The sequence below is a fragment of the Chiloscyllium punctatum genome, chromosome 24, assembly GCF_047496795.1.
Source record: "Chiloscyllium punctatum isolate Juve2018m chromosome 24, sChiPun1.3, whole genome shotgun sequence".
NCBI lineage: Eukaryota > Metazoa > Chordata > Chondrichthyes > Orectolobiformes > Hemiscylliidae > Chiloscyllium > Chiloscyllium punctatum.
In genome coordinates this window covers 86791176-86805286 of record NC_092762.1, presented here as the reverse complement: position 1 = coordinate 86805286, position 14111 = coordinate 86791176, and the positions used below count along the sequence as shown (strand labels likewise).

The 14111-nt window shown below is 44.5% G+C and overlaps 1 protein-coding gene across 2 annotated transcripts in view; it reads right to left on the bottom strand.

Annotated features, from left to right (window-relative positions):
• Positions 1–1659: 1659 nt before the first annotated feature.
• The window catches only part of kcnn1b (potassium intermediate/small conductance calcium-activated channel, subfamily N, member 1b), a 98770-nt gene continuing 86318 nt past the window's right edge, over positions 1660–14111 (bottom strand). For both annotated transcript variants that reach the window (XM_072594412.1, XM_072594414.1), the window contains 2 exons: positions 6699–6768; positions 1660–5470 (listed from right to left, as the gene is read on the bottom strand). In XM_072594412.1, the coding sequence (XP_072450513.1) occupies positions 5186–5470; positions 6699–6768 (355 nt within the window). In that variant the 3' untranslated portion in view covers positions 1660–5185. The remainder of the gene's footprint in view (positions 5471–6698; positions 6769–14111) is intronic.

Here is a 14111-nt window from a genome sequence, read left to right as displayed (position 1 = left end):
AAGGAATGGTTCCACTACAAACTAATCACTTCCACCCCCTCTCCCTGGCAAATGTCTCAGGCTGAACCAGATTGTTTGACATCTAGGTGTCCTAAACAACTCAGAGCTCAGCCTCCTACCCCACACCCTCTCTATCCCCTGGACTACTAATTCCCATCTCCCTCACAGTGGCCAACTCTACACTGGCCTCAGCTCTTCAACTGCTGAAAACTTCACCTCTGCCTTGGTTTCCCCTTGACTATTCTACATGCATTTCGTGGCTGCCCTCCCAATTTGAAATCTCCCTAAAACTAATCTATCTGAAATTCTGCTGCTCATCTCCTAATTTGCAACAAATACTATTCACCCATCACTTCCAGTGTTAACTTACCGACGTTAGCTTCCACTCCATCAATGTTTTGATTTGAAAAAAGGCTTAAGATGGATAGATACAGAAAATCTAGAAAATAGGAGCAGAAGGTGGCCATTCGGCCCTTAAAGCCTGCTCTATCATTCAACATTATCATCCAACTCAGTACCCCGGTTCCACTTTCTCCCCCATACCCTTTGATCCCTTTACACCTAAGAACTATTTCCACCTCCCCCTTAAAAACATTCAGTGTTTTGTCCGTAACCCCTTTCTGTGGCAGAGAATTCCACAGGTTCATCACAGCCTGGGTGAGCACACTTCTCCTCTCAGTCTTAACTGGCCTACATTATATTCTGGTTCTGGACTGCCCAGTCATTGGGAACATCCCTTCTGCAGTAACCCTGTATATTCCTGTTAGAATATTTACTATTAGGAAGAAGGGACACTGGACTCAAAACGTTAACTCTGTTAATCTCTCCATAGATGCTGCCAGACCTGCTGAGTTTCTCCAATAATTTCTGTTTTGAACTCAAATCTCCAGCATCTGCAGTTCTTCGTTTTATTTACCTAAACAAATGCAAACTGTTGTTGGCTGCTTCAGCACAATGTAAAGAAACTTCACAACAACCTACCCTTTCCCTTTCTATCTTTCTCTTTTCAGAATCCAACCCTGGGGGAGTCTGCACCATAATCTTGGTGATGTTATTCCAAACTGGGCTATGCTAGACCATTTGCTGAGGACACAGGTGTGGTGTGACAACTCCAGATCTGGTCCTTTAGGGAATACTGTGGTTGTGGGGGTTAAGTTCTATATCAAATTTGGTTTGAGGTTAGTTTTTAAATCGAAAAACTGAGAGCTTTAAAATGTCTAAGAGGTTGGGGGGAGGAGAATTTGTCAATGCAATGGGTTAAGAACTTTAATTATCTCACATGTTCTCAGCTAAGGTTTGGAGATGCCGGTGTTGGACTGGGGTGTACAAAGTTAAAAATCACACAACACCAGGTTATAGTCCGACAGGTTTAATTGGAAGCACACTAGCTTTCGGAGCGACGCTCCTTCATCAGGTGATTGTGGAGGGCTTGATCGTAACACAGAATTTATAGCAAAAATTTGCAGTATGATGTAACTGAAATTATACATTGAGGCTTAACAGACAATCAATTTTTCAATGTATAATTTCAGTTATATCACACTGCAAATTTTTGCTATAAATTCTGTGTTACGATCGAGCCCTCCTCTATCACCTGATGAAGGAGTGTCGCTCCGAAAGCTAGTGTGTTTCCAATTAAACCTGTTGGATTATAACCTGGTGTTGTGTGATTTTTAACTTCGTTCTCATCTAAAGCACTGAAAACACCAAGCCAGTTATAGAGACATCTGGGATTTTAAATGAGCATTGACACATTTTAAGGAAGCATCAAATTAACCCAATCCCCTATTGGTTTACAATTGACATGTCAACAGGCCAATTTGAGTTTTGATTTGTTCACATTGAAATAATTGGCAGCTGGGTCAGAGACAATGGAGGTGGCAGCATGTTTGCACAGGGGGAGGGGTTGCTGAGAGGGTCAAAGGGCAGGTTGGGAGTTAGGGGCTGAAAGGTCAGTACAAGGTGAGGGGTCGAGGCAAGCAAAGGAAAAGGTCAGCATTATGGAAATTTTAGTCATGATTTGGAGATGCCGGTGTTGGACTGGGGTGTACAAAGTTAAAAAATCACACAACACCAGGTTATAGTCCAACAAGTTTAATTGGAAGCACACTAGCTTTCGGAGTGACGTTCCTTCATCAGGTGATAGAGGGTTAGGCTGGGGGGACGATATGAAGGAAAGGAGGCAATGCAAGGACTGGGATGGGGAGGCAGAGAGGTGGGAGAGAGAGTGAAGGGATGGGAGGGTGAGGGAGAGAAGGGAGGGAAAGGACAGGAGGGAGAGAGAGTGTGGAGAGATGGGAGGGAGAGGGCAGGAGGAAGCGGTAGATTGGAGGCATGGAAGGCAGAGGCAGGGAGGAGGAGGGGGAATGAAGGGGTAGGCTGTTGGAAGGGTAGGGATGGGGAGGTGGAGATAAGGCTATGGAAGCCAGAAATTGGGCAGAATGAGGTGGAGGAGGTAGGATAAGGGGCTGATACTTGTGAAGGGTGGGAAGGAGAATAGGTGGGAGTGGAGAAGGTGAAGGGTACGGTACAGGGAAGGGAAATGGGGTGTGGTAGAAGTTGGGAAGAATGGGACCAATGGTATAATTTTAATTTAACTTCAGTGTGAGTGGACAAGTGAGTGTTTTATGGGGTTTGTTGATGAGTGTAGTAATGGGTGGGTGGTGGGGTAGAGGTTTGTAGGTGTATGTAATGGAGGTGGGGCTGGGAACTGGTTGTGAGGGATAGTGAACATTTCTCGAGTGGAGGAACTAGCTATTTTAAGCATGTCATTTGACCTGGAGCACAAACTTAATTTCTGTCTTTCTTTCGAACATTGATTTGATACCTGTGGCAGAATGAAGCCAGTGACCTACATCCGACCCTCTTCACTTGTGCTAAATTTAGATTTTCCTGAATAAAATGTTTTCTTTTAAAAAGTGACTGACTTTATAAAAAGCAATATTCTCCTTGTGCGCTCCCAGAGAATCTCTGAAATGATTCCTCCCAAAAGCCCCTGTCATTTGGGACAGTTCAGTCACCCAATAGGTCACCCACAAGCTGGTGACTTCCAATAAATTATGTTACTTTTCCGAATCACTGACTGGACCAGACCTTTGGCTGTCCTAAAGATGTCAACATGAAACATTTATTCTTGGGATGTGGGTCTCATTCTCCACAGTCACCTGATGAAGGAGCAGCACTCTGAAAGCTAGTGCTTCCAAATAAACCTGTTGGACTATAACCTGGTGTTGTGTGATTTTTAACTTTGTCCACCCCAGTCCAATACCAGCTTCGCTAAATCGTACTTACTATTTTTTGATCTTATTAACATGTTGTGGGATCATAGATTCCTTACAGTGTAGAAACTGGCCATTTGGTCCACCAAGTCCACACTGACCCTTTGAGCAGCATCCCACCCAAACCTGTAACCCTGCATTTCTCATGACTAATCCATTTAACCTGCACATCCCTGGGCACTCTGGGCAATTTAGTGTGGTGAATCCACTTAACCTGCCCATCTTTTGACTGTGGAAGAAAACCTACACATGCACTTGGAGAATGTGTAAACTTCACATAGTCACCCAAGGGTGGAATTGAAGCCAGGTCCCTGGTGCAGTGAGGCAGCAGTGCTAACCAATGAGCCACTACACCATCCTTGTGGGGCAAATGGCAAAATTCAGCAATATTTAAAAATCGACTTTGCCCAAGATAAACGCATCACCAACGACCTGAACTCCAAACTGTGCCTAATGCCCAATCTCATTTCCTACTTTTCATTTGTCAATTGAGATGAAATCAGTTTGCAATAATGGCACACAGTGTAAAGCTGGGAATCAGACATGGTGTCAAATAGACTGTGACTTCACAGTCACTGAAGACCAGTTTCACCCCCAGCACATGCCAATTGTGGGCAGACAGTTGGGAATACTCCAAGTCACTATTTATGTTCACCCATCCCCTCTACAGATCTGCATTCGCTGCTGGCTCAATAAAACCTCAATGTTTAAATTCTCACCTTTATTTTCATAAAACTCAAATCCCTTTCGACGTAATCTCCTGAAGCTCACAACCCTCCAAGGTCTCTTTTCTCCTCAAATTGTGGCATCCTGCATCATCTTGATTTCCATCACTCCACCGTTAGCAGCTGTGCTTTCAGCTGCATGCTCCCTAAACTCTAATACTCCCTCCCCCTGCCTCTCCAGCTCTCTCTCCTCTGTCCTGAGACTCCGCAAACCCTATGCCTTTGAGCAAACCTTTGGTGACCTATCCTCATGTGGCTTGGTGTCAACTTTCACTTGGATCTCTCCAGTAAAGCATCTTGCTATATCTCATGACATTAAAGACATTATATTAGTGAAAGTTGTTGCAAATCCAGCCTGTTGAGAGGCTGCAGGGGGTCGCACCATCACAGCCCTATCCTGGTAGTTCCTCATCCTCCACAAGGCAGAGCTTGGTCATTGTTTCATGACTGAGGGGAGCAGTTTTGGATCACCATTACCCTCTGGCTGAAGGGTCTGCTGAGGGAGACTTCAGTGCCCACTGCTGCTTCATCTCAGGCTACAACTTGGACACGGTCATGTAGTAAACAAGCACCATTCCAAGATTCTCTCTGACTATAGTGGGAACTACCAGAAGTACTTGAGCACAAGCTATTCAGGTGATGTAGAGACAGCATCGTGCTCACAGACTGTCTGTGTGGCCATTACCTGTTAACCAGCATTCACCCCGATAATCAATTCCTCAGCAGGAAGTGAGAAGTATTCCGGAGCCTGGGGAAAAACAGGATCTTTCCACAATCCTTCTCTAATCTTTTCTCTATTGAATCGTGTAGTTTAATAGAGAATTAAACTATTTAATTCTCAGATATTATTCTGAGCTGCAGACTGGGGTGATCTTGCTCAGAGAGTACAACACTCAATGCAGGTCACCAGAATTTGACTGTATTAGTGGGTGGGTGGGAGGGGAGGGTTGGAAAAGACAATGCTTGAGGGAGATGGCTTCAACCTAGATATACTGGCCCCGAACCCCTTGGCAAAAGCCTAGGGAGCTGCTTTACCCTTTTAAATATTAATGGTAACCTGCAGCTTCACTCTGGTATCCTAAAACCAAACTTATAAATTAGAGATGGCTTTATAGAAAAAAGCTAACATTGTAAGCCATACAATGGCCAAGTGAGATCAGATCATCGACTTCTGAAAGGCCCCTAGCTACTGTCAGAAGATGTATGTGGTGCTGTCGATGGGGAGCGGCGCCTTCGGCTTGGCGTCCATGACTTCTCCGAGCTGTAAGTCACCGGTTTAAACCTGTGCATGTGAGTCTCAAAGAGGTCACGCTGCTGTTGGCCAACTGCCTGGGTGATCAGTGCCGGCAATGCCTGCAGGCTGACAGTTAGTGAGTCCAGTTTGGTCTCCAGCGTCACAATCCTTTTCTCCAAGTCTTCATTCTTCTCCTGCAGCTCCGACAGGATGTCGTACATCACGTTCTGCGTCTGTCAACAGGGAACACACACAAACAACATCAAAGGGACACTGTGCATGGAACATGCTCAAGAAGATCCAGAGACCTTAGACCTTATGATTCCCAATGATCTCCTGTTCCACCCTCCCTGGGAGCATCCTCCCCATCCACCCAGATTCGATTATATTGAGTTGCCCCCTGTTGGGCCTTCTTCCTGACCCAGGAGCTTCACTGTAATTGCTTGGCCACTTCAGTAAAGAATCAAAAACATGGATGCGGGACTGGATTGACATACAGACACAGACTGGGCTGGAGAGCTAATTCTGTTCAAGACTGGTCCTTGTGACTAGTCACAAACCCCTTCATTCTTTCAGGATGATAGGGGACCAATGAGACAGAGACCGAGGCATTTCCTCCAGAACGTTTCATGTTTTGTCTAGATAGTGGAGATGTAAGCCGGTGACATGGGCTGGGGGAGTGAGGGTCTTTCCTCCTCTCTCAAAGGTACTGGATTGAACTAGATTGGGCTTCCCGTATTCCCCTCCATGGTGACTCATCCCTGTGGATGAGCAGACACTGGGTGCTGACACCTTACACCAACAAGGGAGGGGTCTCAGAACCAAAACCAATCCTGCCCTCATTCTCACAATCATTGCTAGTCAGCCCCTATCCCACTCGCCCCAACACTGCAGCAAGAAACGTGCAGAAATTCATCAGAAAGCCTGCACAATTTGTTTAACCCCTCACTGGGACAGAAGCATTCAGGCTTATTGTAACCTCTGTTATGTAACATCCCCACAATCAGCTTCATCGCTGATCTGGGAGTTGAGCGCAATCAGTGACACTCACCCCCTCCTTGTAGACTAGGAACTGCTAATCTTTCACATTTGCCCCAATGTTGGAATTCAAGATTAATGTCCAGGAAACTGCTGAAAGCAACACGCATCAGAAAAATCATAGGAGCTTTTAAAAAAAAGGTATGTACTGGATGATCAGATGTGGAAATGGAAGCTGCTAGACTGATAGGGAAGGTCCATGTAGCCAGGTGTGACGAGTCTGTTTGCTTTTCAACTGGCTGTGGTCAGACGAGGGCACCATGGCGATGGGCATATCAGCTGACCAATAGCAGGGATTTGCGGGTGGAGATCCTGTGATGAAATCTCCAGGAATGGGCACATTCAGAGTTGGCTACTCCACAATCGTCCAAGATATTTGCTTGACTTGCCCCTATTTCTTGTGCAGTTCAGTGTGATACCAACCTTGGCCAGATCCACCAGTGTATTTGCTTGGTCATTTAACTTCCTCTGCTCCATTTTAACACCTCTTAATCTGTGTGGGAAACGCAGCATTAATTTTACATCAAAAAACTCTCATTGTAGCCATGCAGAAATGACTAAAAGAAAACTACAGACACAGGCAGCAAGCAGCATCTGGCCCAGACACAAGCAGTTGAGAGCTAGTTGAGGATTTCATGATGTTTACCTTTCCTGAAAGATTGATTAACTGTTTCTATGCCTAGGATGTGACATTAAAGTTTGAAGAGTTTGGGCAGTCTCCACTCTGCGCTCAACAACACAGGGGTCGGGGTCACAGAATGACCCACCATGACAAGAGATGATTGGGTGAGAAGTGAGAATCCTTTTAGACTGGGTCAGATAGGGTAGGCTGTGCATGTATTCGACAGCATCAGATCATGCGAGTTGATAAATTCAACATTCCTTCTATTCACAGTTGATTTTCCTGGTGAACTGTCTGCCCTCCTGTCTTTCCAATCAGAATTTGTAGTAAACTTGTAGTACTCAACTCAACCCAATTCCTATTGAGCCATACTAGTCCCAGTACAAACACAGGAATTGCCCACTCAGATCATCTGCTCTGTGAGAAAGTTCCAGTTCCTCACCACCTTCCTCCCATCCCTTCTTCATCTCATTCCACCTTATCCTTCTATTTCTCCATCATGTTTATCCAGCTGTCCCTAAAATCTATCAATATTATTCACCTCAAACACTCCCTGTGTGGGGAGGAGGGGGAACGAAGGTCACCCTCTCCCCACACTCTGGGTAAAGGGACACTGTGTCCCCATCTGCCGTGATGGGCTGCTCTGAAAGATCAATAACCTCATTATAACAAGGCTTTGCTGCCTTTGTTATTGAATCAATTCCAAGTGAATTTCCAGCATCAGCAAAGACAACAAGAGATGACTTTGAAGATAACAGGACATGCAAATAAGCCTGTTCAAAATACACACCAAATCCTTGGCTCTGTGAAATCCACGCACACATTCTAATCCTTTATGAACCCAATGGCAAGGACTCACTGCATTTGAATCTGGCATCATATTTTAGGAAGGATGTGAAGGAGGATTACTAGAATACAGCTGGGCCGAGGGAATTCAGGAACATTGAGAAACTGGGATTATTCTCCTTAAATCAATAAATCTTTGAGCACTGGCGAAATCAAAGGAAATTGGGCTAGGATGGGATGGCTGATCTTATTAAATGGCAGGGTAGCCTTGAGAGGCTGAATGGTCTATTCCTGCTTCTGTGTTCTAATCTTCTTGGAATAGAGTAGGTTAAGGAGAGATTTATTATTTCTGGGTCAAATAGTGCAAATTCCCTACCAACTCTATTGTCAACAGAGAAACTACAACGGTTCAAGAAGGCAGCCCTTCACGATCACTACCTCAAAGGCAATAATTAGAGACTGGCAAGAAATGCCAATGTTTTTGTCAGCATCTACATCTCAGGGAGAAATATTGAAGGAAATGGACAGCTAACCATTCAAAGTTTGGGGGAAGATTTGTAGCTCGGGTGCTCGTTGTTGTGGTTCTGTTCGCCGAGCTGGAAATTTGTCTTGCAAACGTTTTGTCCCCTGTCTAGGTGACATCCTCAGTGCTTGGGAGCCTCCTGTGAAGCGCTTCTGTGCTGTTTCCTCCGGCATTTATAGTGGCCTGTCTCTGCCGCTTCCGGTTGTCAGTTCGAGCTGTCCGCTGTACAACAAACACATCGACCTGGACCCAATATACCGGCCACTACAGCGGACAGCTCGAACTGACAACCGGAAGCGGCAGAGACAGGCCACTATAAATGCCGGAGGAAACAGCACAGAAGCGCTTCACAGCAGGCTACCAAGCACTGAAGATGTCACCTAGACGGGGGATGAAACGTCTGCAACACAAATTCCCAGCTCAGCGAACAGAACCACAACAATAAGCACTCAATGTGCATGCCAAGAATATCATTTTTTTTTATTTTTAAGACAGAGGCAAGTCTTTTAATGGGGTTCTTATCTTACATATCTTCTCCAAAAACTTTCAATAATGGCAAGGCGAGTACACCACTGGAGAATGTAAACAGCTTCGAAAACATTAAGAATAATCTGGACCGTCTCATTTTCCTCGTGCCATCCGGTTTGCATTTGGTGTTTTGCTGCTGGTTTTTGAAACAGGTCATTCAGAAATTTCTAAAGTACAAACTTGACAAACTCTGTGTTTTTCTGAAACCTTCCTCGTCAGACCTGAGACAAGGCTGACGAGTAATCTGAGGTTCCGAATGCATTTTCCTGATTAATATATCACGACTCTGCCCTCTGTCCCTTCCCTCACCTGGTGGCCCCATACAGATCCTGGTTTTTCTTTTCTCTGATTTAACAAAAACTGGAAACTTCTTGCTGGAACCATGAATTTCCTGTTTCAGTCTCACAGTAATCTCCTGTTGTGGCGCGGGCTAACTTCCTCTTTTATGTAAGTAATGGAAAATTATTATGTGCTAGTAAAGTCTAGATCATACAAGATGTATTCTAAATGTTTTATCGAGGAGCTGAAGGGATATTTGATTAAGTTTGATTAAGTTACTGTATAAGAAAAAGCAGCACGTCACCATGTTTCTTAAAGACCTATCCAATTACCAGTGGAGTGAGTACATGAGGGGCAGTGTGGATAGTGTCAATGGTCTGTTGTAATGTCCCACCGAGTGTGATGGACAGTACCATTGGACAGACATTCCCTGTGACCTCATTGTGTTCAGCTTAGTGGGTTCTGTGAAAGTTTCCTTCCTCATTTCTTGATTTATCAATCTTTGCTCTTTCAGCTACTTATACATATGCATTTGGTACAGAACTTAAACATTGCTAAAAAGATACATAAGGTCAAAGGTTCTTGTCTTACCAAAATGTAGATTTAAGAAGGCAGAAAGGAAACACCAATTTATATAGCATGAGAACAGGATGCTGATTGGTTAGACCATAGTTGGCATGGTGACGCAGAAGGCATTACCTGTATCTTAACTCAGTAATCTCAAATCAGGCAGATGGATTTTGATTAGTCAGGACATTGCCATGGGGAAGGCAGTAGGGATAGGCAGTCTCCATAACCCTTCCTCGTTGAAAAGGTTGTGTGAACAAATTTATTTTACCTACAAAGAACAGGGCCCTGTATGTGAATATATGAAGCCTCTAGCACACACAAATGAATCACATGGCGAGTCTGAGCACTAATCTTCAACTGATTTCTGGTGTACATCTTCAGCACAGTCAGGATTACTGAGTCAATGCTGTCCAGTAGCAGCAGCACATCTGCATTCCTGCTACGCTGCCCATGACAACACCCTGACCAATCAGATCTATCAGCCCAGCATGATTTTAATCAGCTACAATTGACAGTTAACAGTTCCTGCCTTGTCACCATGCCAATCAAGATCCCACCAATCAGCACCTTCTCATACTGTGTAAATTGGTATTCCTTCTCAATGTTTAATTGATTGTATGCCAGTTCTGATGAACACAACGCAAAAAAGATTGTGTTTGTGCCTCTTTTCAACAAAGGTTAATGAGTTGAATTCCTGCAGGTTTCCCATGGGAAGTCTCCCTCTAACCTGTGCTTTCTGGAACAGGTGGGGGATGCAGAGGGGAGTGGTGAGGTGAATGAAGCTATCCAAGAGACACATGTGCCAGGATCTCCATATCTGAGGATGTACTGGATTGAGCAAAAACAACAGATGTCTGCTGGGAATGTGACAGGAGCTTCCTTGTGGCTGCAGAACTTCAGAAACTGACCTCCCCCTCCCCTAGCCATGATGAGTTTGTATCTTGTCAATTTGCTCTCACTTGAAATGACCAATTTTTTCCCTTTCACTTGTTAAATTTATACCCACTTTACATCTGCTTTTCTCTTTTGCCTTGGGCTTCTACATCAGCTGCTCTCTTAGTCCTCCTCTGCTTGTCAAAAGTTTAAGAAAAGTTTCCAACACCATTTAATTCCAAAGAAGAGTCATATTGGACCCGAAATAGTAACTCTGTTTCTCTCTCACAGATGCTGCCAGACCTGTTGAGTTTCTCCAACACTTTCTGAGGTGGTTAGGCCAGGTTAATGGACGTACCCGCTGTACCTTTCTAGAAGAGTCCCTCACAGGGATAATGGGAGAAGTGTCTGTGTGTGGAACATGGACTGAGGTGTCGGTTTGGAAGATGAGAACTCAGATTAATCCAGGTCACAGCTCTAAGAAGACTCAGATTCTGACCGTGCTACCTCTGCTAATTGTATATGTACACGTTGGGCAGTGAGAGAGAGGCCTCTGTCAAATTAAAACACCACTTTCCCAGTGTTTTGCAAGATTAAGTGTTAGCCTGCTCTGTCCTGATGAAGAATTGCTTAAAAAGGGAAATTTACTGTAGAGCACAGGGCTTCCATTTACACCCTGGGATCCTTAGTCACTCAGGGACGTTGATGCTAAGATATCCAATTTCCAGATGAAGAGAATTACAGATTATACAATTCCAGTATGGTACAGGCTGTTCACCCATTACACTCATTCAAACTGTCCCCTCCAATCCCAATCTCTCAAACTCCTTTGTACATTTCAAATTCATGGTTAAAATTGGAAACAAAGTGTCTTGCTTAGACTGAAGATCAATGGGATTTCAGTGCCTGGGAACATCGATAATGCTCAGTTACGATGCACTTACCTTCCATATTAATGACTATTGAGAGTTTATCATCGGTGCTGAGTGTGACTGAATGGCTGTCTGTGAAATGGACTGCTCACCACTTGGTTCACCCTTTAATTAAGGAGCTGAGTTCAAACTGAAAAACCTTAAAGCAGAGGGGAGACCTAATGGAATAGGGTGTCGGAGTGACTGGGATTCAGAACTGGGAAGATTAAATTTGGCAAAGTCAATATCAAAAATTACCCCTTTCCACCACTACTCCATCGGAGAGATATCATTGGAAATGCACCCCTGTCCTCAGGCCTGTAGGAACCATGTCTGAGTTAGTATGGTTGTACCACAGACCATCACATTAGGTACTCTCTGCCTCCCTCCCCTGTCCAAGATTGTAGTTCCCATTTCCCTTTCATTTCTTTGAATTCAATTTAAAACTTTCAGTTTTCCTTCAGGTTTGGATTTAGTCAGGAACAAGTTGGTATTTCTGAGGAACTTGCTTTTTCCCCAAGGCAGAGCCATTAATCATTGAATATGGTCCAGCTAAGAGGGACTGAGGAATGGTAACGTTACAGCCATAGCTCTCTGACTGGTTCCTACAGGCCACCTACCACACACAGGCTCCTAAACATCGCACCCCATTCCCACGCAAAAGGAAAGGGAAGATTATAAAATCAAACACAACTTACTTCTGGCCTCTGCATTGAGTTAGCGAAACAGAACAGAAAAAAAAAGGACAAAAACACATCACAGAATTAATACGATAAGACACAGGGATAAAGGAACATACAACAAATAACAATTATCCAACCCCTCTCACACAAATCTTTCAGCCTCTGAGTTTGAAGCTTCTTAACCTTGCACAATCAAAGGGAGACCAGGTTCTCCAATGATGTGGGGAGGTAACAGAAAAGGCCTGTACTAGACTGGAGCTTGGGTTGTGAGCCTTGGTTAGGGTGTTGCACAAGAGGATGGACTGAAATGCAGAGTACAGACATCCTAAGGGATCCCCTACCCTCCAACTCAGGGCCCTGTTTTTACTGAACACTCTACTGGTGCTGACAATATGGGAGCCAAAGCACCAATTTCATAAGCACTTTTCTTGCACACTCTGTGGCTGTAGCACATGAAGAGTAAGTCAGTTGTATTAACCGTAGCTCAGTAGCCAGTACCCTTACCTCAGAGTGAGATGTTCAGGAGCTCACATTGTACTTGAGAAAACTGAGTAGACAGTGCAGTCTGACACTCCATTAGATTTGAAGTGTGTCCCCTCCTGGGTAGATATTAACTACTCCAGAGTATACAGGTATTTGGAAGAAATATTGGTGTCCTGGGCCAATACTTATCTCTCAACCAGCATCGTTTAAAATCTGGTCTGGTTTTTATCACATTATCACATTGGGGCGGCACGGTGGCTCAGTGGTTAGCCTCACAGCGCCTGGGACTTGGGTTCAATTCCTGCCTTGGGCAATTGTCTGTGTGGAGTTTGCACATTCTCCCTGTGTCTGTGTGGGTTTCCTCCAGGTGCTCCGGTTTCCACCCACATTCCAAAGATGTGCCGGCTAGGTGAATTGGCCATGCTAAGTTGACTGTAATGTTAGGTGCATTAGTCAAGGGTGAATGTAGAGGAAATGGGTCTGGGCGGGTTGCTCTTTGGAGAGTTGGTGTGGACTTGTTGGGCCAAAGGGCCTGTTTCCACACTGTAGGGAATCGAATTTAATCTAATCATTACTTCTATGGGAGCAATGTTTTGCATATTTTCTGGAATTTCTTTTATTGGATGTAGCCATCACTGGGAAAGCCAGGACTTGCTGTCCAACCTGTTACTTCCAGGAATTACTCCATTGACTGTAAATTACTTTGGGCCATTCCAAGGTTTTGAAAGGCACCATACAAATGCAAGTTACTTATCTTGGTGTACTGAATATGAAATAATGCTGGGACATTATAATAGTCAGCAACATGATTTAGCAAATGTCAGTTGTTGATAACAAATTGATCCCAAATAAAGGACGCCAGGTTAGAATTGTACTGAGGTGTTTCATGTAAGGTAGAGGTGAACCTGACCCTTGACTCCTGACCCAAGCTATCAGCACACTGTAGCCAATAATGACCCAGCAGTATAAAAGATCCTGTCTAAAGATGTGTACACCTTGTGTCCTTCACTGTGTCTCACATCTGCACACACACAACATGGGCGCTGGGGAAAGAATAAGCACTACCGCAGTTAGGTGGGAGTGTGGGGGTAATATGGAAAAAAATTTTAAAAATAAAAGATCCTGTCATTCCTCTCTGAGCAACTGGAAAGGCTCATGCCCTGCAGGTTTCTAATGGTTATTGGAGACTAGTGGTTTGGGAATGCAAAAATAAACACTCCTTGCACTTGGCTCAGTTTGCTAAATCCCACGGCAGAGATACTGACCCCTGGAATATGAAGCCTTCAGTAGTGTGGTGGTCACTAGCACACCTTAGCTGCTTTGTTCTTACAGTGGGAGATGATCAGTGTATAGGGGCATGTTGCTGATGATTATGTCTGTATTTTTACAGACACATAGTACAGCAGGCCTCAGACAGGCCTGGAGGAGGGGTTACTCACTCAACTCAATCCAGGCCTTCAAAGATATGAAGTTGGAAAAACACAACAGGCCAGACAGCACTGAGGAGCAGGAAAGTCAACATTTGGGTCCAAAACCCGTCAGCAGGACTGGGGAAGGGTTTCGCCCGAAGTTTTGACT